The sequence below is a fragment of the Buteo buteo genome, chromosome 2 (genome assembly GCF_964188355.1).
Source record: "Buteo buteo chromosome 2, bButBut1.hap1.1, whole genome shotgun sequence".
In the NCBI taxonomy this organism is placed as follows: Eukaryota; Metazoa; Chordata; class Aves; order Accipitriformes; family Accipitridae; genus Buteo; species Buteo buteo.
Window position 1 is genome coordinate 76,259,144 of NC_134172.1, and position 26,376 is coordinate 76,285,519.

The 26,376-nt window shown below is 50.9% G+C and overlaps 1 protein-coding gene across 2 annotated transcripts in view; it reads right to left on the reverse strand.

Moving 5' to 3' along the window:
• LAMA5 (laminin subunit alpha 5) overlaps nt 1-26,376 on the reverse strand; it is a 97,386-nt gene that overhangs the window by 23,260 nt on the left and 47,750 nt on the right. Inside the window, exons 7-32 of one of the 2 annotated variants that reach the window (XM_075020480.1) lie at nt 23,047-23,162; nt 22,004-22,122; nt 21,100-21,190; nt 20,226-20,360; nt 19,695-19,757; nt 18,201-18,341; nt 17,681-17,818; nt 17,289-17,423; nt 16,660-16,794; nt 12,343-12,480; nt 12,108-12,160; nt 11,817-11,916; nt 11,250-11,302; nt 10,742-10,847; nt 9,936-10,035; nt 9,580-9,736; nt 7,321-7,450; nt 4,770-4,912; nt 4,562-4,668; nt 3,680-3,833; nt 3,141-3,301; nt 2,482-2,590; nt 1,865-1,962; nt 1,117-1,318; nt 578-704; nt 245-384 (exon numbers count right to left, since the gene is read on the reverse strand). In XM_075020480.1, coding sequence (XP_074876581.1) covers nt 245-384; nt 578-704; nt 1,117-1,318; nt 1,865-1,962; nt 2,482-2,590; nt 3,141-3,301; nt 3,680-3,833; nt 4,562-4,668; nt 4,770-4,912; nt 7,321-7,450; nt 9,580-9,736; nt 9,936-10,035; nt 10,742-10,847; nt 11,250-11,302; nt 11,817-11,916; nt 12,108-12,160; nt 12,343-12,480; nt 16,660-16,794; nt 17,289-17,423; nt 17,681-17,818; nt 18,201-18,341; nt 19,695-19,757; nt 20,226-20,360; nt 21,100-21,190; nt 22,004-22,122; nt 23,047-23,162 — 3,151 coding nt within the window. Of the gene's footprint in view, nt 1-244; nt 385-577; nt 705-1,116; nt 1,319-1,864; nt 1,963-2,481; nt 2,591-3,140; nt 3,302-3,679; nt 3,834-4,561; nt 4,669-4,769; nt 4,913-7,320; nt 7,451-7,723; nt 7,863-9,579; nt 9,737-9,935; nt 10,036-10,741; nt 10,848-11,249; nt 11,303-11,816; nt 11,917-12,107; nt 12,161-12,342; nt 12,481-16,659; nt 16,795-17,288; nt 17,424-17,680; nt 17,819-18,200; nt 18,342-19,694; nt 19,758-20,225; nt 20,361-21,099; nt 21,191-22,003; nt 22,123-23,046; nt 23,163-26,376 lie in introns of both variants that reach the window. The other variant, XM_075020473.1, reaches the window with a different exon arrangement.

Here is a 26,376-nt window from a genome sequence, read left to right on the forward strand (position 1 = left end):
GTTTTGGTATCAAAACCACACAGCAAAGAATAACTGTCATATAGAGATCCTGTCTCTGAGAATTCTGCCCTCAATTCTACACCACTAAGGTTGGAGATTGCAACTTTCTAGTGCAATTCAGAAACTGAGTGATGGTGGGAAACATTCCTGTGGTCACACAGTGACAAAAATCCCTAAGGACAAACTCTAGCCCTGCTGGAGCCTGGTCCAGCATGCCCTGGGAGCTTCCCAGAGAGAGGCTCACCAGCCACAGCTGCTTGCCCTCTGGCACTCGAACAACCACAGTCAGATCATTATCAGTAACATCCAGGATAATCTGGTCCTCGGAAACTACCAGGCTCCGGCAGCCGTAGCCATGTGGGCAGAAAGTAGCATTGGTCTGACCTGAAAAGACAACAAATGTATTGGTCCCACATTTCCCCTGTAGTCCCCATCACACCCTCCCAGCTTGGAAGAGATGAGTCAGTCTTGCTTCATCTTTGCACTCCTCAGAGAACCCACAGTTATCCTCTGGCATGAAGAACTTTCCAGGGCTTCTGCCTACCAGCAGCTTCCCCCAGGTCCCTGCTCTTCTCACCTTGCCAGATACGCCCACCGTTGATTAACACTTCCACGGGGAAGGTGGGATGGTTGGGCTGGTAATAGTGTAGGATGAAAGCATAGCGTCCCAGGGTCTGGATCCGGCTGTTAAACACAACAGCAGCCTGGCCCGAAACAGGAGAACAAAGAGACAAAACCCCACATCTTACAGCTGCACTCACAGCTGGAATATTTTTTATTACTGCACAAATTTATGCTCTTCTTGCACAGCTATCAGGTCTTAAGACTTTTGCTGAATCAATCCCCCTCCTCTTCACACTCCCCCCTCTAACCATGCCACCTGTAAGGCTTTTCCTGGGAGCTCAGAGAACCAAGCAGGATGGAGCTAAGACAGGAGAGTCCACAGGAATTACAGGTTGAGAGACAAGTTTAAAGTACCGATTAAATTCTGAAAATGCTAATTGCTAAATTGCTAATTGCTAAAGCTACTGAATAGAGAAGGAAAACTCCTCTATGCCCCAAGTGTCTGGTGTCACAGCACCAGCAAACCACCCCAAACCATACCCATGCCACTACCTGCGGTGGTTGCAGGAGGATGAGCTCTGTGGTAGGGTCCACCGCCGTGGGAGGCCGAGGTGCAGGCTCCACTGGGATGCCGGCTGGAGCCACGTGGACTGCCTGAGCCAGGGGGACATCAGGAGCAATGGGCAGAGCCTGGCCCCCCTCCAAAATGATCGACTGAGAAAGCTTCAGGAACCTTGAAGGAACACAGGAGCTGCTGCAAGACAAGGAGAAAATGGGATGTAAAGATTTCTGACAAGGAAAAAGAGAGGCTATGGGGGTCGTGGTGGCTGAAGTACGCCCTGTAACACCTAGCCGACTATGAAGCATGCCTGCCGAGGGAGAGCTTTCTACCAGCACCCCTGGAGCTCTGGGACACAGGCTCAGTGTAATGAACAGGAACCTTGCACAGGCTAATTCCTGTGCAAATATTGATTCAAAGCAGCGTCAAGAATTCGGATACAGCGAGCGTCTCTTGCTGTATGCGACCAAGGCACAGGAAAGGCTATTCAGGATGACACTTGAGTGTCTGCCACAGGAGGCAGTGTGGTGTTCAGATAAAGGACCAGCAGCCTGACTTCCAGTCCTTACTCCATTGCCACCTGCTTGGTGGACACGGGCAAGGCGCTTCACCTCAGCCAGAGCTTTCTTTCTACTGTGTCAAGAACTGAGAAGGCTCCAAACCTGAGGGAAGTGGGGGAAGCAATTGCTTTTGGAAACAGCCACATTCATGGTAAAACCCTGAGGGACCTGAGACTCTTACCTGTTGGATGAGAATGTGCCATGAACGCTGATGCAATGAACCTTCGGCTCGATGAACTCCATGGTGAACTGTGCAGCAGGTATGAGGTACACTTTGTGCTGCCACACGTGAAAGAAAGAGACGCCCAGTTACATGACAGCTTCTCCCACTGGGAGCCTACAGCCGTTTTTGCGCCTGCCACCAATCAGGCTGACCACACTAAGCACCTCTGATACAGACACTTCAGCTAATGCATGGCAGGTCACACGTTTGTTTACTGCTCCTTCTTCCTTAGCACAAGCCCTAAGGCATTTAGGAGCTCCAAATATTTAAGGCACTCTTCTATCCTTGGCTAAACAATTGTGAATTTCTTCAAGGTAAAATAGGAAGAGGCACTGCCACACTGCTGCAGAGCTCCCTCCGCCCAGAGCTGCTTCTTCTCCCCATCTTCTCCCAAATCCCAGTCCCATGATCTACTTCAGAACACAGCACTGACCAGTCTCCACCTTGGACTGCTCATGACATAGACCAAGATCTAGTATCCAGTCCAAACAGGACTAGAAAACCCTTCTACAATGCCACTCCTGCCTCTCCTCTTTGCAACCCGTCAACAGAGCTGCCGTCACAAGGAGGCTTACCAGGAAGAAGTCAGCCAGATCAGAGGTGAACCGAATGGTGGCCTCAGAGGTAAGTTCAAAAGTTGCCATGCGGCTCTGGGAATCTACAGCAATCCCTCGACAAAGGAAACTGTAAGAGAAACACAGATTTTGAAGCCAGCCTTGAGCTGGGTCATGACCTATTTCTTGTCTTGCCAGCTGTATGTCCTGAAGGTATTTATACAAAGTCCCTGGAAATTTTTTGATGCCTTTTCTGGCAAGTCATAAGAGTGAATTTTCCCAAGGACACCCCAGACATTTGTTTCCTGTTGCAAAGGTTGCAGTCTGAAGTCAGACACTTCCACAGTAAGGGACAAGGTTTGACCTGCACCAACAGCTCCAATAAACCTGCCTGTAGGCCATTCCCTAAATCAAGGACCTCTACCAATGTATCCAGCTGTAAACAGATGCAACAGATTATCTCCTGGCAGAGGCATTAGAGGACTATGTTGCCACAGGTACATATCTCCCAGAGATGGCCTGTCACTAAAATCCATGTCCACCTAGAATGAGTTTGGACATGCACAGCTTAGATGTACAACACTGAGGCATTGCTTTGTTCATGTGATAAAGCAGCAAAAACTCAACCGGGGGGAGCCTATCCTTGCCTGTCCCTTTCCCTGTCTCAGAGATGACCGTACCTGTAGACACACGGGTAGAAGATGAATGTGCCCTGCTGCATGGCTAAGTGCGGCGAGCTCACAGCAATGCCCACCGTCTGCAAAGCATTGGTGTTGGCGTACTCCACCACCAGCACGTATTTCCCGGGCTGGGCAATAGGCAGGGACAGCTGGACTTCCACCTGGAGGGCAGAGAGATGGTTGAGCGAGGGTCTCCTGTCCCACTCCCCATAGCAAGCCTGTGCAGGATGCCTGTGCTACAAACCAGCCTCCTCTGCAGCTCAGGGGACAACAGGACAACTCTTACCATGTCCTCGCAAGCCCTTTGCATGTGAGACACTGCTTTTGGGTGCCTTGAACAACAGGGCACACAAGCACACAGCTGCAAGAGCGATGGGGCAAGAGCGATGGGGCAAGAGCGATGGGGCAACAGCGGGGTGCACGTGGGTGCAAAGCCCTTCTGGTAACCTGCCTGGTTGTATGTAAAGCAGCAGATGGTGGGAGCAGAGGGATGAGTCCCGCAGTGCCCATGAGAGGGATGAAACAGAAGTGCCACTCACATCACTGCCGCTGCATGTTGCCATCCGCGGATGGGAGGGGGTGAGCTGTTCTGTGGGACACACTCTGGGTAACCGGTTGTCCAGTCTGCACACCGCATCCACGCCCGACGCAGCAGGGAAGCCATCTACAGACAGGTACTTATACAAGAGGCAGCTAAAAACATTAAGAAAAAAATTGCAAAGTATGGTTGTTACATCACGATTGTTAAGAGTCAAGAGCACCCATGCAGCCTGATACCAGCAAGATTTGCAAAAGGCTTTAGTCCAACAGGAAGGCTCCACTGCCCAAATGAACGTCTCTAGTTAGTGTGGAGCAAGAGATTCTGTATTATAGGACCCACAATGGCAGTAAAACCAAAAAGCTTCTCTCCTTGCAATGTGCTTTATCCCGGGGACCATTGCTGTAGTGGAACGACAACTGGTGTCCAGAGCCCAACCAGCCTTCCTGCCAAGACGGACAGAGGTTCTGGGCAGAGCAAGTAGATGCACTGAGATGCTCTACACACTACCATGCTCTGCCCATTCATTTTAAATAGTCCAGCAAGACCTAATTCATTGTAGCCATTTTCCAAGGCTGTTGACTAACATACGACCCAGCACTGGGACCCCAGCCTAGCAGAGGAGAGGGCTATGGTCTTACTGGATGAGTTGGCCCTCCAGGTCCATGAACACACAGACTGACTGTGACATGGATGAGATCTATGTGTTGGCTTTCTGGGACAGCACAGGTTCAGTGGGCTTTATCAATCACAGCAAAGTCCTCCACTAAGCAGTTTTATTGCATCCAGACCCTCACAGAGCGTGGACTGTATATATTTCTTAACCCCAGGCCAAGAGGGGCTGAGTAGGTCCCACACAGCACAAAGACATGGAGATCCTTACTTCTGGGTGGCTTGTTCTGGGGCTGGCTGGTAGGTACATGGCTCCGTGACCTTTAGCTGCAGTATTGGAGCTTCATAGTATGAGCTGGGTAGCAAAACAAGATAGTCCTAGGAGGAGAGATGGGAGAGTTCGTTATGTTTGGGACACTTGCCCCCAGGGAGCTGCAGAAGCTCCCTGTGGTCGATGGAGCATGGGGGCTGGTCCTTACCAGCAGCACACCCTCTGCTTCAACAACCAGAGACCAGGTGTTGGGGTTGAGTACGAAGGGCTCCCCAAAGCTGTTCTGGGGCACGGTGACAAAGGCTGGTTCCGTGCTGGGAGCAAAGACAATCTGCTTGGTCTGCTCTGTACCTGGAGCGGGAGGGATGAGAGGCTGTGAAGGGACTGGGATGGAAAACCTGGGGCTGCAAATAGGAGGCTACGTTCAGAGAAGCAGCTCTGTAGTGCAGCGGGGAGTCTTGGGCTCCTGCTCTCTCGGCGCTGTCATAGCAGATGCACCACAATCCCACACTGTCCCGTAACAGAGATATCCACTCTGAATCTGCTCAGTAGCTTAATGGGAGAAAAAACATAAATCACTACAATCCTTAGTGCTAATCCACGGCTCTCACAGTGTGCTCTGTATCCCCGGACTGCAAAGCATGGAGTATTGCATGCCAAGGAGTGTTTTGCTAGCTAGAGAAGGAAGGAACTCATCTGTGAAGAATTTATTCTGAGGCAGACAAAAAGAATCACTGAGATATGTTCCTCCTCAGGGATATTCTGACCCCAGCTCCACAGGCGAGATACTTGTCTTCTGGCAAACTCTCAAAGCCCCAACCTGTGCTCCTGTCTTTCTTGCCAGCCACACTCTCTGCATCTGAGATTTAGACATTAATTTTAACTGACAGGACAGAATGGGTTTAAGGCCTGATCCTACTGCTGTTGAACAGCTCCTTGGCTCAGCTGACACAGTCCCATAACCTTTGAATTCATTAACTATGGATGCAGTAACAATACAGCACCTAGAAGCAGACCATCTGCCTGTCTAGCAGTCTCAGGAGCGTTTTGAAGAGCACAGGTGAGAGGGATTCACTGAGTATGGCTGCAAGGCGAGCAGATGAGATGAAGAAAGAAGTGGGGAATGTGGCACACTGACTATCCTGGCGTGGTACATGGACATCAAGGTATAATGCAGAGGACCAGAAGCTAAAGCAAGGGCTTGCGCTACTGCTGGGATGGGTCGGCCCCTTCCCAGGTGTGCTCCCTCTGCAACAGGCCTGGCATCAGCTGAGGCTGAGCCCTTGCTTTCTGAGATGGGAAGCAGAGGTGAGGATGCAAGGAATAAAGAGATTTCCCTGAACAAGCAATGGGGTAGATTTCTTGACAAGCTGAATTTTCACATCCCTTTGAGATGAGACACAACTCAAACTGAGATGGCTTCTGCAGGTGGGGTGGGAGAAACCAGTCTGCAAAGCATATATTCGGAAAACGCTTCCCTTTTTGCAAGCCACATCTTCCAACTTTTCTTTCCAGGCTGCTTGTCCTTTACCATGTGAAGCCCATTCCACCTGGGCAGAACGTGGCTCAGTATTTCTGGAGCCAATCTGGCCTATCAAGAAAGCTGCCCTCCTGGATCTCATTGCTGGTGCATCAGTCTGGCAGCTTGTCTTCAGCGCTAGAAAAATCAAATGTTGCTTCTGAGCAAGGAGGGAAGCACATTGCTCTGCTGCTGGATAGGACAGATTAAATACTTCCTGACCTTTGGTGGGATCCTGAAGCATGAGCATGGCTCATGCTTCTCTTGTCTTTCTGCTGCGTAATATGACTGGCTATAAAAATAACCAGGTATTTTTCCCCTCAAAAAAAAAAAAAAGGAGAAAAATAGTATCTTGGCTTTTCAAACCTTGCATATCACATCAAAGGCAAAACACCTTCTATGTCAATTCAAGACAGAGGGAGAACTTCACACACCGATAAATTAGGTAGCTGGTGTTGACAGCCTTGTGCTGTGCACGTATGGTCTGGAGGAAGAGCTTCAGCAGGATGATGCGGCTGTAGCATCAGAAGGGGTAAAATCAATCAGTCAACCACCCACTTAGGGCACTTGCATGGCCTCAGGTCTGTCCTCATGCAGTCTTGCTCATATTGTTTCCCAGAATATTTGTTGTCCACATCTCTAGGCTTGTTCAGCCATCTTTTGGTGGGTCGTCTTCTTCTCCAGCAGCTCATGGCTTGATGAGAAGACATTGCACCAGAGTGCAATGCGTGTATAATACGTGCAATTCCATGTCACTTCCAAACTCCACACCATGTGTGAAGCCCGAAGCCTGGCTTGGGAGAAGCACAAGGCAAGGGCAGGACTGCCACATGAAGGCACTCGTGAAATAAAACCACGTCCAGCTGCCAAAGTTTGGATCCAGTTCCCAGCACATGGCCCACTCCGATTTTATGGAAACTCAGCTCAGTTCTGCCTGGGACACTGGGGTGATCTTGTCCCATGCTGGAAAGGCTGTATCAAATCGTACAGCAGTCTTATCTCACACCAGCCTGGCTGCTAACAGTCCTCAGTGGGCAGCCCCAGGACTGGAGGCCAGCTTGCTGCTGCTTTGTTAAATAGGGGGAGCTGCAAACTCAAATCAGCCTTTCAACTGGAAGGGCAGGACTAATGGGGTAAAGCCATATGGAAGCATCTTCTGGAAAGGATGATGTAGAAGGTTGCCTGGGATGGGGAGGAGGTGGCGATGGTGCAGGGGAGCAGAGCAGTCTGGGATCCTTACCTCTCCTTCGTGGCTGATAAGCTGTAATTTTGCCATACACAGTGGCCCCTCCTGAATTAATATACCTCAGGATGACATGGAACAGATAGAGCTCTGCCTCCTTCACGTCTACAGTGACTCTGATTTTATTCTGCAAAAAGCAAAAAAGCACACGGGGCACATGTCACTGGGGGGCCAGCTCCTGGCTGCTCACCTGCTCTGCGGGAGAGCCTTACCCGCCTGCCTACCTGCCTGCCTGCCTGCCTCTCTTCCCCCTCCCTTGCCATCCCATGGCACGGCACTGGCCGGCCACCTGAGATGGGCACACCTGCGACGGGCACACCTGGGGCAGGAGAAGGGGCAGAGGAGCAGTGTTGCAGTGTGGGATGCTCTGAGTTAGTCTAGAAGTGAAAAATGCACTTACAGTTGCCACAAACATTAAACTTTCCTTCCTCAACGACCGAGACCCTCCCTTCCACACTGGCGGGCCCCCGGCTGACGTAGCGGAAGACGAGGCGGAAGAGGTCGGGGGAGGTCACATTGAGAGTCACCACTACCTTGGGCTGGTGGGAGAGAGAAAGGGGAGAGAAGCAGAGCACACCTTCAATTACCTCCACCGCCGACAGCTACCAGCCCAAGCGCAGCCGCTCGGCTCACTGCTCCCAAAGCAACATGCCACAGCGCAAGGAGGAGACAAGCACGCTGGCCCTACTGCACAGTCATGGCACGGGTGCCTCGCGACACTGTCCCTTTTGGGACCAGCCACCAAGGGAGCGACCTGCCTGGAGGAAGTAGGTGGAAGAGCTCTGATCACATCTGGAAGACACGGTGGCACAGCAGGGTGGTTTGGCTATCCTGGGGGACACGCCATGCCAGAGGAAAGGTTTTAAGAAGTTCTTGCTTTTGTTATCGGCGTGTTGCTTTTGGGCTTAGCGTGCCGTAACCAGCCAGCAGGCACCAAACGCTGAAGCGCTTGCCCTTGTATTTACGGGGCTGTGCCCAGATGCCTACAGAGGAGGCTGCAAATTCAGCTGGTGCCTTGTCCTCGGGAACCTGCGATGCTAAGGACTAGTGGTGCTAATGGAGTGTGCCACTGATGGGCACTGTCAGGCCTCCATCTGTGTGGATGTTGTTCGGCAAGACCCCAGTTAGGGAGATGCTTAAGTCCGACCCATTTCAAAGAGATCTAAGCCTCTGCTCAAACACCCTCCTGCCTAAAAGATGGGTTCTGCCCAGGGAGACTCCTAATGAGGGCTCTGTGTTCTTCAAAGCTCCAGTTACACACTGGTTTCCTACCAGAGAGCAAACTGGAAGGACCCTGCAGAGAACAAACTACAGGCGAGACCTGCCAGCAAAAAGCCATGTCCTAGCCCTTCTATAAAGGCCTATTTCTATCTCAAACGCCAACACTGAATGCAAAACAAAAGCCATGAGCTTGAGCACGAGCTCCATCCTTAAGCTGTAAAGCTGGGGTTTTCTCAAGGGAGCCTACAGGAGTTCGTTGCTTAGCTCCTACCTACAAATTCAATGGGAAATGGCTAACGCATTTGACCCCTCTACTATTTTACCTAAGCATGAAAAAGTGAAGAAAACTGAAAGTACATGCACCAGAATAAGGAGCATCTTACATGGGACAACTGTCTGAGAATTGCTGCCCTGCACCCCATTCCTAAATGCACACACAGGTGACACTTCCACGGGGACCATGCAGAGGAAGAATCCACCGAGGAGAAAAAAGGGTCAATAGACGAAATAGCTTCACTTCTAGGGCTTAGACAACTCCAGATTAGTGTAAACCATCGCCACAGCAAAACAGCTAAGAGCAAGAGCAGAGGCAGAATGGTAACAAGAGGCCCAAGCTGAACACGGCAGCTAAGGAGGAGGTAATTTATTTTTGGAAAAGGGAGGGAAGGTTATGCAGAGAGTTGCAGGAAAGAGCAGAGTCAGATGAAAGAGCCACAAGGAAACCCAGAGACAGTGTTTATAGACATCCCTGTAAGTAATCACCAAGCTACCCCCTTTGTCTAAATGGATTAGGATGTCAGGGGATTCCCAATTTAGGATCTTTCCCCTCATCAGTCTATGCTATCCCCAGCACTACAGGAAATATCTGCGCAAACAGGCTATATATACACTGTGCTTGTTTATGTTGGCCATCATGTGACTTTGGGGGTTTGAGAAGCACTCGGGGTGAAAGATATGTGCCAAAAGCACGTCAGTCCTCCACCAGCTGCATCCTCCCCAGGGAGAGCTGGGCTGGGCTGGAGACACCAGGCGTACCTGGATGGAGGACATCTGTGCGTATCCTCGCCAGCTGAAGCCCTCAAACTCCAAGGGGTTGTAGCCGAAGCGCACAGCCCGGCCAGCCGGCGTGGTGCCTTCCTCCAGCTCGAATTTCAAGTGGTGAAGGTCAGGGAAATAATGGTCCTGCGCAGGTCTGGAGAAGAGAGGGAGCACCGTTACCTGCTGGGCTACCTGGAGGGAGAGGCAAGAGGACACCTCCGCCAGGCACGCAGCTGATGCGGCAGCAGCCCAGACGATGAGGTCCCCATCCCTGCGGTGGCAGAGGACACCGTCCCCGAGGGGGCGAAGGGAAGGCAGAGCGCTCCAAGGTGCATCTCCTGCTAGCAGCTTACTGGGTGCAGGTGGGGCCGCGTGTGCTCTGCCGGCAGCGACAGGCTCCGCTCCGCTCCTCGCAGGATGGCCCCAGGGACCCGCCGACGTCGCACCGGCAGCCTGTGGGCAGGAAGCGCCTGTTTACATTCCCGCCGCACTAACAAGCTCCTGGTCACTAATCAAAGGCGCACCCCAGCGGGCGGGGAGGCTGGGGCCGCTATTTTTATTCCATTGTATCCGTTTTCATATTGGCCCCGGCCCCACTTGGATCCGCTCCTCTTCCACCTCAGCGCTGAGTTATTTCCAGACGGCTGACGGCTGCGGGACGGACAAGGTCTGCAAACCCTCATGGCTGGGTGCCGCAGCCCTGCCGCCAGCAGCAGCCTTGCTGCCTCTTCCCAGCCCTGCCAGGACTGCGTGGGCCAGCTGAGAATGGCCGGATCTTCTCCTTCCCTGCTTCCCATGGGCACGATGGAGAGCAGCCGACCCCACATGTCCATGCCCACCTTCTCCCAACAGGAGGAAGGGGTAGAGCTGCAAGGACACGGCCAGTGGTTACAACACACTGGTTTCTGGTACCCAAAGGGACACCTTTCCTGGCTTTCCATTCCCGAGCCCGATGGACCCATGTCCAATGCTACTAAAAGCGTGAATTCCGGTCCCCAGATCCACAGCAAGACCCAGCCTCTGCTCTGGGCCATGGTATGATCAAAAGCAAGAGGTGGGACATCTCCTGCCCCTTCTCTCCAAGGCCAACAGTCAGTTGGTATATGCAGAGCCACTTGTGGCCCCCTCCCTCACCCAACACATCACGATGGGGGCTCACCTTGGCAGCCAAAGTAATTTGCATTCTCCATGTTGAAGTAGCCATCTTTGCATGCCGAGCAGAACTGGCCGCAGATGTTCGGTTTGCAGAAGCACTGCCCGTCACCCTAGGGGAGAAGCAGGCATGGAAGCTCATTCCCTCCCGTTGCTCGTCACAGCCAAGCCATTTCTCAGTTATTTGGATCCTAGTCTGAGATACTGTACAAGCATTTTGAGTGTCATGCTCTACACTGCTTCCTGTGCGTGGGTGGGCCAGATAAGTTACATTATCCAACAATGCAAGCAAACAAAAATCCAGGCATCCTGGGCCAGACCCTGAAATATTTAGGTGCTTAATTTATGACAGGTCTTAATCCTATGTTCTCATGCAAGCCCAGATTGTGATGCAACCTTTGAGAACTCGGCGTCAGGACAGGCCTCTCCAGCAGCTGCTGGGAGAGATGGAGCTGAAACACTCCCAACACAGCACACACTCAGAGGTGCCTGAAAGCAAAGAGGAGCAAACCTACCTGCTGGCACTCCGCGATTCCGCTGACGGTGCCCTTGGTATCACACTTGCAGCCTGGAGAGAGGGAGATGAACAAGAAAGCCAATAGATCAATCAGCCTCTGAAAAGAAGCCCAATGGGGGACAGTACCCACCACACCAGAGGACACCGGCAGGGATAAGAGAGGCTGGAAACTCGTCAAGTAGAGGGTAGTGCTGCACAAGGGCTCACATTTAATTTTGGACAGTTACTGTTGAGGACGCAACTACCAAAGACATTTGCCTTTTCTGCACATTTGGCCATGAAAAATTAAGTGTGCAAAGTCTGCAGGGAGGGCTGAGAGTGGCACAACTCATTGCATGAGCTCTGTGTTTCATTCCAAGCAAAAACCTCCAGGCTCCAGCCTTTCCTTGGTCCAAGTGGCATTACTCAGACAACTCCAGCTTTGACGTGTCACTTCAGGGTGAAGATGGAAGGAAGGGCATCGCTTCCATCCAGCAATGATGGTCCCCACTGGTTTGGGTTTGGGTCTTGCACCATTACAGCACAGAGGGGACTTTTGGGGGCTGTGCAAATGCCATTTCCTTACTCAGGCAGCCATAGGGGTTCTCTGGAGTCAGGTTCCAGTATAAGGGCTTGCATCTGTCGCAAGCTGGGCCTTCAACATATGCCCGACATGTGCAGGAGCCCTGGGGAAAGGGAGAGAGAAAAAAGAGCAGGTGAGAATTTGCAGCACGGTGGCTGAACGTGGTGTCTGCTACTCTGGCATGGGTAATAGCTGTTTTCAGGCTGTGCTTAAGAAATGACTTGGCCCAAAGCGAGAAAAAGGGGATCACGCAAAAATGACCTGCAGGGGTTGGTGGGTTCATCTGATACTCACCGGGGCCAGCGAGGGATCTGCAGTCACCAACCCTGCTGGGTTACAGGAGCCCACTAGAAAAGAGAGGCACAAGAAGGGATTTATAAAGAGATACCTCACACCCCAGCTGTCCCTTAAGGCAGTTATTTCTTCCCTTGCAAAGCTCTTGGGGGATGATAAGCCCATTTACCAGCACTGCACCACTATGTCCCAAGACACCGGAGTCCCCCCCCCCATCAGGGAGAAGGGGGGCTACCTTCGCAGTGCGGAAATCCGTAGGCGCCCGGCATGCAGCTATCGCAGCGCAGTCCCGTCACTTTGGGCCGGCAGCTGCACTGCCCCGTTTCCTGGTCGCAGGTGCTGTGCAGGGAACCTTCCCGGGAGCACTGGCAAGCTGCAAAAGAGGGGAGAGCAACTGCTGGAGCTGCAAGGCACAGGGACTCCTGCATTCAAGGCTTCTCATCAGCAATCTCTTTCATCCACCTGACCTTCACCACCATCAAAGCAGCCAGAAATATGGGTTATAAATAACATACACACTCATTCTTTCCCTTTGGTTAAAAACATCCCATCTTTAAAGAAAAACAATAGAAGCTGCGATGTTTATCACACCTATTCACATACATTTATGTGTATTTCTGGAGGCAAAGAGGTTTGGGTTAAGGAAAAGGGGAACGTGTGATCTCACTCCCAAAAGGTCAGCAACCAGTGACAGATCAGACCCTACAAAAGCCCATTTGCACCCAAACACCCAAGAGCAGCATTTGGCCATCAGGATCTGCCCTGTGGATGTTGCGTGTGGGCAGCAGGCCTGCAGCTCAGGGCCAGCAACATAGCCTTGGCACTGCCAGCATCCGAGGGTGAGGGCAGGGCAATGGCTCTGCTGCTTCCTGCATGACCTGCCTCCTGTGAACGCACGTAGAGATCCTGCTGCCGTATCACATGAAAGGTCAGCAAGCTGTCAGGGAGTTGCCCATGCCCTCCTTGGCCAGCCAGCACTCCTCAAATCCCTACCTAAGGGGACATTTTAGGCTGACACCCCCAGACTGGCAAACAGCAAAACATTGTTCATAAAACAACACTTTTTAAAAAGAAAAAAAAAAATCAGGTTCTCCTCTTCTTTCCTTGCCATAACTCCTCTACAGCTCTGCAATTTGGACGCTGCTTTATGAGACAAAAAAAAAAAAAAAAAAAAAGTGACTACTGAACTCCTGTGAGACCATTTCATCTATGCCTGCAGCCTCTTCAAAGGCATATTGCCGGCATCAGCATTTGCAAGCAGTGCTCTGCCAGCTGGCCGCGGCTTAGGCGTCCACATTTAGTATGGTGCAAGAGGGTGATGATGCTCTTTTGTTGCTTCAGGGAAACTGTATCACAGATTATTTTTTAATGAGCAGTAAATTCTTACTGGGAGACATAATAGTACATCTGGCTTCCAGTTGGACTGCCAACAGGGAGGGAGATGGGGACACTCTGCCCAGAGCCGGGGAGGGCTATTCAGAGTATCTGGGCTCACAGGCACCTGCCACAGGCATTGCTCAGCCCTGGCACCAGCAGCTCTGCTCCAGGAGTGATGCAGTGCCCAGGGAAGTGGATAGAATCATAGAATCACAGAATTGTTTAAGTTGGAAAAGACCTTTAAGATCATTGAGTCCAGCTGTTAACCTAACTGCCAAGTCCACCACTGAACTGTGTTCTTAAGGGCCACATCTACACATCTTTTAAATACCTCCAGGGATGGTGACTCAACCACTTCCCTGGGCAGCCTGTTCCAGTGCTTGACAACCCTTTTGGTGAAGAAATTTTTCCTAATATCCAATCTAAACCTCCCCTGGCACAACTTGAGGTCATTTCCTCTCATCCTATCGCTTGTTACTTCGGAAAAGAGACCAACTCCCACCTCACTACAACCTCCTTTCAGGCGGTTGTAGAGAGCGATAAGGTCTCCCCTCAGCCTCCTTTCCTCCAGACTGAACAACCCCAGTTCCCTCAGCCGCTCCTCATAAGACTTGTGCTCCAGACCCTTCGCCAGCTTCGTTGCTCTTCTTGGACACGCTCCAGCACCTCGGTGTCTTTCTTGTAGTGAGAGGCCCAAAACTGAACACAGTATTTGAGGTGCAGCCTCACCAGTGCCGATCATTTCCCTAGTCCTGCTGGCCACACTATTTCTGATACATGCCAGGATGCTATTGGCCACCTTGGCTACCTGGGCACACTGCCGGCTCCTACTCAGCCAGCCGTTGACCAACACCCTCAGGTCCTTTTCCGCCGGGCAGCTTTCCAGCCACTCTTCCCCAAGCCTGTAGCGTTACATGGGGTTGTTGTGATCCAAGTGCAGGGCCTGGCATGAGCCTTACTGAACCTCATACAACTGGCCTCGGCCCATCAATCCAGCCTGTCCAGATCCCTCTGTAGAGCCTTCCTACCCTCGAGCAGATCAGCACTCCTGCCCAGCTTGGTGTCATCTGCAAACTTACTGAGGGTGCAGTCGATCCTCCTGTCCAGATCATTGATAAAGATATTAAACAGAACTGGCCCCAATACCGAGCCCTGGGGAACACCACTTGTGACAGGCCGCCAACTGGATTTAACTCCATTCACCACCACAATTTGGGCTCAGCATCCAGCCAGTTTTTTACCCAGCAAAGAGTACACCTGTCCAAGCCATGAGCAGCCAGTTTCTCCAGGAGAATGCTGCGGGAAACGGTGTCAAACGCTTTACTAAAGTCTAGGTAGACAACATCCACAGCCTTTCCCTTGTCCACTAAGTGGGTCACCCTGTCATAGAAGGAGATCAGGTCAGTCAAGCAGGACCTGCCTTTCATAAATCCATGCTGACTGGGCCTGATCACCTGGTTGTCCTGTACATGCCACATGACAGCACTCAAGATGATCTGCTCCATAACCTTCCCCGGCACCAAGGTCAGACTGACAGGCCTGTAGTTCCCCGGATCCTCCTTCCAGCCCTTCTTGTAGATGGGCATCACATTTGCTAACTTCCAGTCAACTGGGACCTCCCCAGTTAGCCAGGACTGCTGATAAATGATGGGAAGTGACTCAGTGAGCACTTCCACCAGCTCCCTCGGTACCCTTGGGTGGATCCCACCCAGCCCCATAGACTTGTGTGCGTCTAAGTGGTGTAGCAGGTTGTTAACCATTTCCCCTTGGATTATGGGGGCTTCATTCTGCTCCCTGTTCCTGTCTTCCAGCTGAGGGGGCTGGGTACCTGGAGAACAACTGGTCTGACTGTTAAAGACTGAGCCAAAGAAGGCATTAAGTACCTCAGCCTTTTCCTCATCGTTTGTCACTATGTTTCCCCCCGCATCCAACAAAGGATGGAGATTCTTCTTAGCCCTCCTTTTGTTGCTAATATATGTCTAGAAACGTTTTTTTATTGTCTTTTACAGCAGTAGCCCAAGTAAGTTCTAGCTGGGCTTTGGCCCTTCTAATTTTTTCCTTGCATAACCTCATGACATCCTTGTAGTCCTCCTGAGTTGCCTGCCCCTTCTTTCAAAGGTCATGAAGTCTCCTTTTTTTCCTGAGTTCCAGCCAAAGCTCTCTGTTCAGCCAGGCCGCTCTTCTTCCCCGCTGGCTCATCTTTTGGCACATGGGGACACCTGCTCCTACACCTTTAAGATTTCCTTCTTGAAGAATGTCCAGCCTTCCTGGACTCCTTTGCCCTTCAGGACTGCCTCCCAAGGGACTCTGTCAACCAGTCTCCTGCCCTCCAGACTCTGCCCTCCAGAAGTCCAAGGTGGCAGTTCTGCTGACCCCCTTCCTCACTTCTCCAAGAATCAAAAACTCTATAATTTCCTGATGCAAAGCTCTCACCATGCCAGCAGATACTTGAATTTGGGGCTGACATGAAACCTCAAATCCTGATCCTCATTGTTCACCCTGTGTACAACCATAGTCCTGTTGGTTTCAGCACAGTTGCTCCTCCTTTGCATTGGCATGAACCAAGGTGGAGTAAGCCATGAAGAGCGTGGATGTGTCATGTGAGCCACATCTGAGCATCTCATGGCACCAGGGTATAATCTGAACATGTGGTTTGAGACTTTGCTTACCCCACTCAGAGCCCTGCTCTCTCTGGCTGCAGGCACTCAAGCCTGAGGACAGGCAGATGCAATTCAGTGCATGTTTTATGTGCATCTGCACCCAATGCTTTCGGAGAGACAGTCCGAACCACAGCTGCTTCCCAAGTCATACTCTGTAGGTCTGTTTCTTAATAGGTCGCTGGATTAGAGGCCATTCATCCAGACTGGGTTTTGTTTCCAAAATGAGCAGGCAGACCCAAGCTCCTGCTGTTAGTGACTGTGAATGAACTGGGGGAGACAAATCGCACAGGCTTTGGGGAAGCATTTCTTCAAGATGTTTACTCATTACAGAGCATGCCTGTCAGATGAGGTAGCCCAGTGAACTGTGCACAGGAAAACTGATTCCTGCTGCAAGAACCAACTATATTCATATACAACCCTGGGAGATAGGTTATGGAAAGGAAAAATCATTACAAAGCCAGTAGCAGCAGCAGCTATTCACTTCCCTCCCCTGAGATCTGACAGTGGTTACTCACGTGTGCAGCTGGGGTACCCGTAGAAGCCCAGGGCACACTGGTTACAGGTGTGTCCTGCAAAATTCACATGGCATCGGCACTGGCCAGCTGGGCTGCAGTTGTTGTCCACCGCACCCCGGGAATCGCAGGAGCAAGCTGTAAGAGCAGGACTCTTGATAGTCTGATGGATGTGCAATCTGTGGCCAACCACTGCTGGTCTGAACTGTCATTCAGGCCCACAGGAATTAGCCATTTGCATCAGAACTAAATTAATTTCTTAATCCCCTGGAAAGATAGGCAATATTTTCAGCTAGAGTTATAGCCACACCAGCAAAATGCCACTGAGGGTTTTTTACAGCACGTTCAACGTTCCTCAGTAGTTTAGTAGGTTAATGCATTAAAAAGAGAGACAAAAAAAGGCATAAGCTGAGACACCAGGTCACAGCAGCATTGTGATGAGGAAGTGTGACCGATAAAAACTGCTTTGTCTTCCAGGCTTTGGCATGATCCATGACCTCCAGAACAAGCCTGCCAAATTCACAGTGCAAACCACGTGGGTTTTGATTTTGAGAAACACCAAAGCCTTGCAAAAATAGGCATGTTTTTCAGAAAGTGACAGACAAGCAGGAACTGAATGTTAATATCCTTACCGTAGCAGTGGGGGTAGGAGTGGTGCTCAGGACTGCACTGCTCACACCGTGGCCCAGCAAACTCGGGTCTGCAGAAACACCTCCCAGCGGAGTCACAGCCTCCTGGCAGCGTCCCGACTGCACTGCAGCCACATACTGCAACAGAGAGAAACTGTTTGTCCTGTGCTAGGAGCATGGGGCAAAGCTCATGGCAATACTTGGGTTTTTTTTTTTTGAGGTTCTCAGACAGGCATTTAGGTGCTGCTCTAAGCGTTCAAACTGTCAATCTCTGCTCATTGCATATGTCCTCCAAAACGCCCACAAAACAACTTTCCAGTCCTCCTTCAAAACCCTGCCAGAAGACTCTGGCTTTGTGCGTACCCACCCAGGCCCACAGGAGAACAGATACTCACACTGGCACAGAGGGTAGTTGAAGTAGCCAGGAGCGCACTGGTTACACAAGTGCCCTTCAAATCCCGTTCGACACAGACACTGCCCTGTCTCGCTGTCACAAGTGCCATCATACTGACCAGGGCCAGAACACTGACATGCTGGAAAGCAACAAGGGCACTAGTAAATAAGTAGCTTCTTCATCTTTCCCCTTCCTAGGAAAGGAACCAGAGCATCTGTTCCTCTGGGGTAGAAATGCAGTCAGCTGGAGAAACCATGGGGGACACAGCTGACAGCAGGCATGCCTGGCCCATAGCTCACATCCATAGGGAATTTCTCAAGAGCCCCCCGCAGGCTGGGAGGATGCTGGAGGGTCAGGGCTTGGTGGAAACTATCGGCAGAAGTCATGGGAATTTGTCACTTGGAAGTGGGGCTGGAGAATTCCTCCTCCCCAGCGTGAGTGGAGGATGGGGAGAGGCACGCTCCTCCCCAGCAGGGAGGCAAGCAGGGTGAGCCTGGGGCCGCTAACCCCGAGTTACTCACGCTGGCAGCTGGGCCCGTAGTGGCCTGGGGCGCACTGGTCGCAGTGTGTTCCCTGGAAGTTGGGTTTGCACACGCACATCCCCACCCGAGGGTCTTTGCGACAGGCGTTGCCTTCTGTCCCACCGGCATAGCAATCACAGTCTGGAGTGGGGGGATACAACAAGCAACACCACACATGGCTGTCAGTCGATTTCTGCTGCTAGGCAGAGGTCCCATAAGGATGGGGAAGGAGCTACCATGAGAGGCAGCAGCTCAAGCATTTCCCTCCTAATAACATTCCTACCAGATGCAAATGTTTTAACCAAACCCTCCTCAAGTGAGCAGCATGCCTGGCTCGTGGGGTTGCAGGGTGGCTGGGAGACCTCAGCAATCACGCACACGTGCAAGGTGCTGGACGGGCAGCAGGGCAATGCACAGGGCAGACGAATGCTGTTTGCACAAGCCCAGACAGGGCTGATTTGGTGCAGCATTGTGCAAGAGCTGTGCGGGAATAACCAAAGCCTTCAGGGAGGGATTTGGGCTCTCTGGTCACTCCATGCTCAGCTATGTCTGAGACCTTCCTGCTGCCAGGGCAGGTGGGTGCTCCAGGCGGGCAGCGGTGGAGCCCTTGGCCAGCCCTGCCTTCACCAATGGCAGTGGTGTGGGGTGCTGGGCTGGGAGAGAGAAGGGCAAAAATCATCCAAGAACCAGAGGGAGGGGGAGGGGGGGAAATGAGAAGGGAAGTGAGAAATTCCAGCTCAGGAAAGAAAAACCTGGAAGATACAGAGTTTAAAATATCAGAAGGAAGGAAAAGGTTATCTGGAGCGCACTGGGGAGCATGAGACAGGGGAGGACTTGGTGGGAAAAAGAGAGGAAAAAAAAAAAAAGAACACAAGGGAGGAGATGAACCATGAGGAGTGAGCGTGAGAGAGGAGGGAGGCGGAGGGGAGCGGGGATGAAGGCACGGGTGAGCTTTCAAAACAACAGAGAAGCAACACAGAGCGAGCAGCTCCTATGCACGCTTCCCAGGAGCCCACAGCAGTGCTACCTGCAGCTTTGTGCAGAGAGGGCCATCGGCACGGACCCACTGTGCTGTCCACCACATGGAAAACACAGGGCATGCAGGTGTGGCAGAAGGACAGGTTTGTGTCTGAACACAAAGGCTGAGATTTGGGAGAACCCAGCTTGGGTTCCAGCTCAACCACAGCCACTCTGTGATCTTAGTGGGGGTTCCTTACAGGGAAGCCAGAAGGGACATCCTCACATGGCCTCGATCCCAGAAAAAAGCACACAATCACACGGTCACTCTGGGCTAGAGTTTCCCTGTCTATAAAAAGGGGATCATAAAACTTCCTTTCCCTCACCCCTCAGCTACCTCCTGTCTCAGAACCACTCTGTCTCTTACAAAATACATGCCCAATAAGCTAAAGACCTGATCTTGCACTGGATGGTAGGATATAACAGAAATAACAGCACAGTGATTGCCAAAGCATCAAGGAAAATTGCACTGCTTACTTATTATCTGTCCTGCAGGGAGCACTTGTTCTCCAGTATCGTTGTGAGCGAAAGCTGGAACGGCTACGCAGAGAAAGAGACATTGCACAGGTCATAACACACACTCGAAGAAATCCTGTCAGGATATCAAGGGCTTGACAGTCCCAAAGCTGAACAGGCTGAATTAAAACGTGGAATGTGGAACAAAGTGCAGACATCCCACTAAAAGATCCATTACAACCATTTTTAACCAGGGCTCTGGAAAGATGTCTTTCACAGAAAGTGAGAGATGAGACTCCAGCCAAACGGGAAGCTCCTGTTGACTCCAGAGAGCTGGGTTCAGTCCAGCTCAGCTCTGTTCCAGCGTCCACCCAAGCCAAATGTGGACTTGGTCCCACCTGCAAGAACTCTTCCTGGGACAGGAGTACCATGTGGCCCAGGGAAAAGGCACCTGGAGAGCAGCCCCAACTGGAGCTGTTGGCCCTTCCTGCACTCACTGGGTCTGAGGGGTCCCAGACCTGACCACTCCACAGTCCCGCACACCCTACTTACGGTAGCAGTGGGGGAAGTTGAGGTATCCCTCGGCACAGGCATCGCAGTGCTCCCCAGTGTAATTGGGCTTGCAGTAACAGCGGCCGGTGAGGTCCTCACAGGTGCCATCAGTGAAGTCAGACTCACAGTTACAGCCTGCAGAGGGACAAGCCAGCAGTGGTTGTCACTGACTGAGACCCTCATGAGCACCACAGAAGCATCACTACGATACAGAGCCTCTGTAAGAAACCCTGCTGCAAATACTCTCTGAAAATAAAAGTGAGATTTTGCCTCCTCAGAAGGGGTCTGGTTTAGAGGAACTACTGCCACTGTGCTTCTCCCACTGCAGGGTCCCAAGTAAAGCAGCACAGCCCCAACTTGCTTCTCCAGGAGACCCCAGTTGCCCCAGCGAGGTGGTGGTGGCACACTGCCTCGAGGACACAGTGCAGAGCAGCCCATGTGTCATAGCTCCCAGACTGAGCTGGGCTCCCCCAGCAAAACAGATGTAACCCACTCTTGCCTAGAAATCCCTGTCTTGGGGCGTAGAGACCAATGGTCTGCAATTGCCAGCTGAAAGAGCACAGAGATGACAGCTAAGACTAGATTTCCCTGTGGGCACAGCTGGGGGGGCAACACATTCCAGCTTATTCCAGCCTTGGAACATGCCACCACTTCTGATTTCACGGATGCTGCAGACACATATACTGTCTGTATGCACAGATACATTTTCATGGGCAGTATCAGCTGCAGCAAGAACCACCCATGTGGCCACGCCTCTCATGGTGCTGGACTCCCGACACCAGAAAAATCTCTCAGCCCAGTCCTCCAGACCACCCTCCCCAGTGTCACCAAGTCCAGGAGAGCATCTACAACCTGTAGAGGAGATCACACTCACGATAGCAAATGTATGGAGAATCGATCGGGTGGTCAGGGGACCGATAGTATCCTGGGATGCACCTCTCGCAATTAATGCCAGTGGTGTGATGCTGAAAGACAGTGGGTTAGAGGGGCATCAGTTCCTCTGCCCGCAGGATTCATGTTCATCTGCCAGATTTACTAACAGCTTCAGGGTCCGAAGGAAGCAACTCAGGAGCGTCAGCACACAGAAGACCTAAATCTGCTCAAAATTCCACATACACTGACTTGAAAACAAAGCATTTCCTGCAAACTGTATCCTCCTATAAATACAGCATGTGTTTCAGGTTCGTATCTGATCTTGAGCCCAATTCACTTGCTTCAGATGGTAAAATGTCCTGACCACTTTGTGCTAGGAGGATGGGAGCAATCTGTTTCCTCCCAGCAAGAAAGCATAGCTAAAAGTTTCATGCCACTGCGTGAATTAACCAGCTCCCAGTCACCTTGGGAGCAGAAAAGCTACTTTCTCACTCTCACTGGGAACTTCAGAGACTGAGGAGATTGGCATTTTGGTGGTCAGAGAGAGATCCAGAGAGATGGCAGCACCTGAGCACTGCAAACTAGGCAGGAACTTTGCAACGTGCTCAACACCGACCTGTCCCTCCCAGCGCACAGTGCCTCAGCAGACCTAACCCTAAAGCACCAGAATGGTAATGGTACTACCCAGGGGACAGCTGGGAACCCAAGTGCTGTTTTCATTACCGCTGCACACTCCTTTAATCTATGACAAAGAGACTAAATTTCCAGGGAGAGACCTAATTAAGATAACAGAGGGTGTGTGAGGAGGTTAGCAGAGCTGCCGGCAAGGCTGAACACCAGGATGAAAGCAGGAACAAACACAAAACTCTGCAACAGCCTTTTCCACAGGAGTTCTTCAGGCCTACCTGACAGTCAATGCAAACACCTCCCCCTTCAAACTTGTCTTCGCTACTTTTGCTAGCTTTGTGGCGATCCACCTCCGGGTCATAGTAGCAGTCGTAGGCATGGCCATTGCAATTACAAGCTGAAAATACAAAGAGACATTAGCTAAGCCACCAGTCCATGGAGGTCCTTCAGTCACCAGCTGGATCTCAAGATATGAACTCTTCCTCGTGGGTTTGACATTGGATGGGTCACTTTTCAGTGAGGAAAGATGCCTGAATGCATCTAGGGCATTATATGATCACCCAAGCTCCCAGAAGTCTTCCAGTTCAAAAGCACAGAAGCAGCAACTCTCTCACAAAGTCTAGTCTGTAACCAGAAAAATGCAGCAGACACAAAATCAGAAGTAAAATATGTGCAGGCATGTATAGACGAGAAAGAGAAATTACCCAACTTTGGGGCCTCAAGTAGTCTGGTTTAGAGGGCAACATTCTTGCCTCTTTTATCCCACCCGGGATAGAGGTGAGCTGTAAAGTTCAGCACTCGGTGAGGGTGCTCTTTACAAACCCACAGGATTAAGATCCAACTGTCCTTTGCTGCCCTGCATTTATAAGAGATCGTGTGATGTAGCTACACTCCATGCTCTGCATTCCCAGTGCAATATAAATTCCACTGTCGGCATTTACCAAAGGTTTCTCTAGACAAATAAAGATGTCCTGTATGTAAACACATCCAAATGTAATTCATCTTGGAGACAGAATTGAGCAACAAGACTTGCCTGCATGAACCCTTGGACACGGAGAAGGAACTGGAACATAAGCAGAATCAGAGTCCTGTACAGACCTAGTGGGCCTCCCTGTGTGAGCCTCCACTGAACACAATTAACCACTGTGCAAACTGTCCTCTCTGTGGTGCCAGTGATCTTCACCTCACCCAGTGCCACACACCATAAACCCCACCATTTCAGCGAATGGCTTCTCTGCACACCAAGGGGCTGGTGAAGCATGGTCAATTTATGCTTTGCAAAACAGCTGGAAAAGGAATGAAAAACTCAACTCCAACTTACGCTGGCATTCATTTGCGCTGTCAGCAGTGGCAGGCTTCCACGGGAACTGGTTGAAGCCGGGGCAGCAGCGATCGCAGGACCCGCCGCAGGTGTTGTGCTGGCAGTCGCACTGCAGCCTGCAAAGGAGAGGAATGAGGTACAGCCAAGCCTATGGCGAGGACAGGGATGTACAGGATGGGGAGCCCCAGCATAACCCTGCTGTGCATAACTATCACTAGCCAGATACACAAATGAGTGATATTTGTTAATCCAAATATTCTGGAGAAGAGGCTTCTAAGGCTTTTTTTTTTTTTTTTTTAACTTTTGAAATGCTGGGGTTTTTTTTGAGCCAAACACCAAACTTTGCTCTTCCAGTGCCATTCTCTCCCTTCCTTCTCCTCCACCATCACTCCTCATTTCTTCACAGGGAGACAAGGCTTAGAGAAAAATCAGTGTGCCACTACCTAGCCAGCTCTACAGCCAGTAAAATGTGAAATGGTTGGAGGAGGCAGTAGTAGAAACCTGTGCCGAAGCAAATTATTTCAGAGGGAGTAGTGTGGTGCAGGGACACGAAAATGTCCTCACCACTGTGCAGGAGCAGCGTGAAAGGAATAAATGACAGCCCAGAGCTGGAGAGCGATGGGGCCACACGGGTCCCATCTGTTCCTCCTGGTATACCTGTGCTTGCAGAGAGGAAGGCCATGAAATTTGAATTAAGACTTTTAGCAGTTGCTCCCCCCATGCTCCCTGTGAAATGCACCTCCTGCTTTCCTCAGCCGGCACAGGCAGGGCTGTGCTGGGTAAACAGGCGGCTCCGGAGGCGCCAGGCAAGAAATCTCGACAGTCGACTGATGGATCTTGTCCCTGCTCGACCACAACGGTGATTCATTAACATCAGTGACATCACCTCCAAAACTTCCACTTAACAGAAGGCGATTCCCATCCAACACAAACGCTTTCTGTTGTATTAGACTTATGGATAATACAGCATGTTCCAGCTTTTATCTGTGCAATTACTCATTTCCCCTCAGGGCTGGTCTGCCACTCCCATCTCTCACTCCTCCAATGCTTTTCCATTCAAAAGCAGTGTTTAAAAATAAATGTAATTTTTTAAAACATTAGAAACAAATGGAGCAGTCATTCTGGGTGAAATGCAGGAATGCAGACACACTCTTCCATGGCTGCAATGAGCTGAGTATCATGGTTTCCACCTACACGTATTTTTAAGATGTGGGACCTGCAAGTGTATGTACAGTGAATAGCCAGGCAGAGGCATGGGACAAATGAACTCATTTTAATGAAATATGGGATGATCTGAAAGTTTGGGGGAATGCGGGCAGGATCCACACTCAGCATATTTGCTTCAGCCAGAGGGGTTGAGAGGCAGGAGGTCCCAGCCCTGCTGGCGGTCCTCCTCTTGCAAACGCCATGGAAAGCTTGGCTGCAGTCAGCTCTTTGAGCACTCAATGATGCCCCATCCCTACCCATATTCACAGGCTGGTTTGTGGCCGGCAGAATCCAGGCATGAAACCGAGTCCCTGAGAGGTTGGCTGGAGCCTAAGCGGCAAAAATGAGCCCTGAAACATTCACCAGCAACTTCGTTCTCCCTGTGTTTTGCAGACTGAAGGGGGAGACTCAAGGAGAGGCAAACCTTGGCTGTACCTCTGTAATGAAACCAGCCGCAGACCTCTCACCTGGCTACCACTCAGCACTTACAAGGAAACAAAATTTTATGTTTTTTTTTCCACAGCAGCAGCTGGAGATCAAGATTAATGTCCATATACATATGTGTGGAGAATGATGGTCACTGAGTCAAGGAACTTATAAACCTGCTGAGCAGTGTTAATCTCCCTGGCTGGAGGACATGGCTCCAGCCACACACCCTGGCTCTTTAACATCCGAGATGTTTGAAAAGCACTGGTTCAGTTCCCAGAATGCAAAAAGATGGCACTCAATTAGTAAAGATGCACGTTTCAGATGGAGAAGGAGCTATTTATTTAGTCTCTGCTGTCCAGTTAGCAATGACCTCTCAGAGAGCTCATCTATCATGGCAGCTTTACTGCACCTTGTGCCAAGTCCATGCTGCTAATGAATTATGGACAAACGTGCATAAGCTACAATATTTACATGTTTCATTGATTGAATATATACAAGGAAGAAGAGGGAGCGGTTGTGTTCACATAGCACATATTTCCTGGTCGTCCTGTCGTAAAAAATAAAACCAGTCTTCCCACTGGAGTTAATGCCTAGTAACAGAGCCTATAAACAGTTTCCAGCGAGCAGCTGTGTGTGTCAGTGCTACAAGTGCCACACAAGTGCTACAGCATCTGGATTTGAGTGGGACATTGAGTAGCACAATCAAGAAAAAAAAGCCCCTTCCTCTAACTGCTTCTGACTGTACTGAGGGAAAACCACCCACAAAAGGGACTCACAGAGGGCACAAAGCTACCAGCACACATGCTGCTTTCCCTTCCAAAATGGGAAGGAGCAAGCTAGCATTCAGGATCCAGCAGTGGGAAAGCATTCTTGATCTCCTCCTGCAAATCTGCTTCTGACCAGCCAGGCTGCTGTTGTCTTGCTGATTATCTTCAGCATCAGGCACAGAAGCAGCAGCTGGACTCTCCAGTTGTCTCCTCTCTTGCTTGTACCATCCGTGATGGGGCAGTGAACCCACGGAAACAGTTGCTGTTATCAGACAGATGCAGAGCACTTGCAGGGTTCTCCTAAGCTCACATCAACAGCAGCCATGTGTTAACACACGATTCCTGGGCCCTCCATCTGCAATGTGCCAGGTCCTTGCTGATGCTTATCTCGCTGCTCATGGGGTTTGCCAGCAGAAAGATTGGTGCCTGAACCTGGTGGTGTTCACCTTTAACCAGGAGAACATTCCTTCCCTCTGCTTAACTCAGCCCATCCAATATTGGGGCAGAGAGACAGTTGTGAAAAGTGTGAAGACCCTTGAGGAGGTTGTATCTGCCCCCACGCTGTAGGCCCTTGCACATACACACTCACATGGGGACCAGACTTGCTGCCAACTTAACACAGCTGGATGTGCAGCCTCTGTAACTTGGCACTTCAGAGAAACTTTCCAAAAGCTGGATAAACATTATCATTTATGGCCAGGAAGTCAGCTCACGAACATGCTCCATCACGTCCTAAAGTCTTTGCCAAGATTTCTAGCTCACCTCAGCTCTATCAAAGTGCTCATCCTGCCTTTCTGGGCAACAGGCACAAGAAACAGGCATGTGCAGAAGAGAGAAGTTAAAATGAGAAGCAGAGACCTCCCAGACAGGCTGAGACATAACTGGGATTTTCAACAGGGCCCAGCCAATTCACATTCCTTGCCTCCCT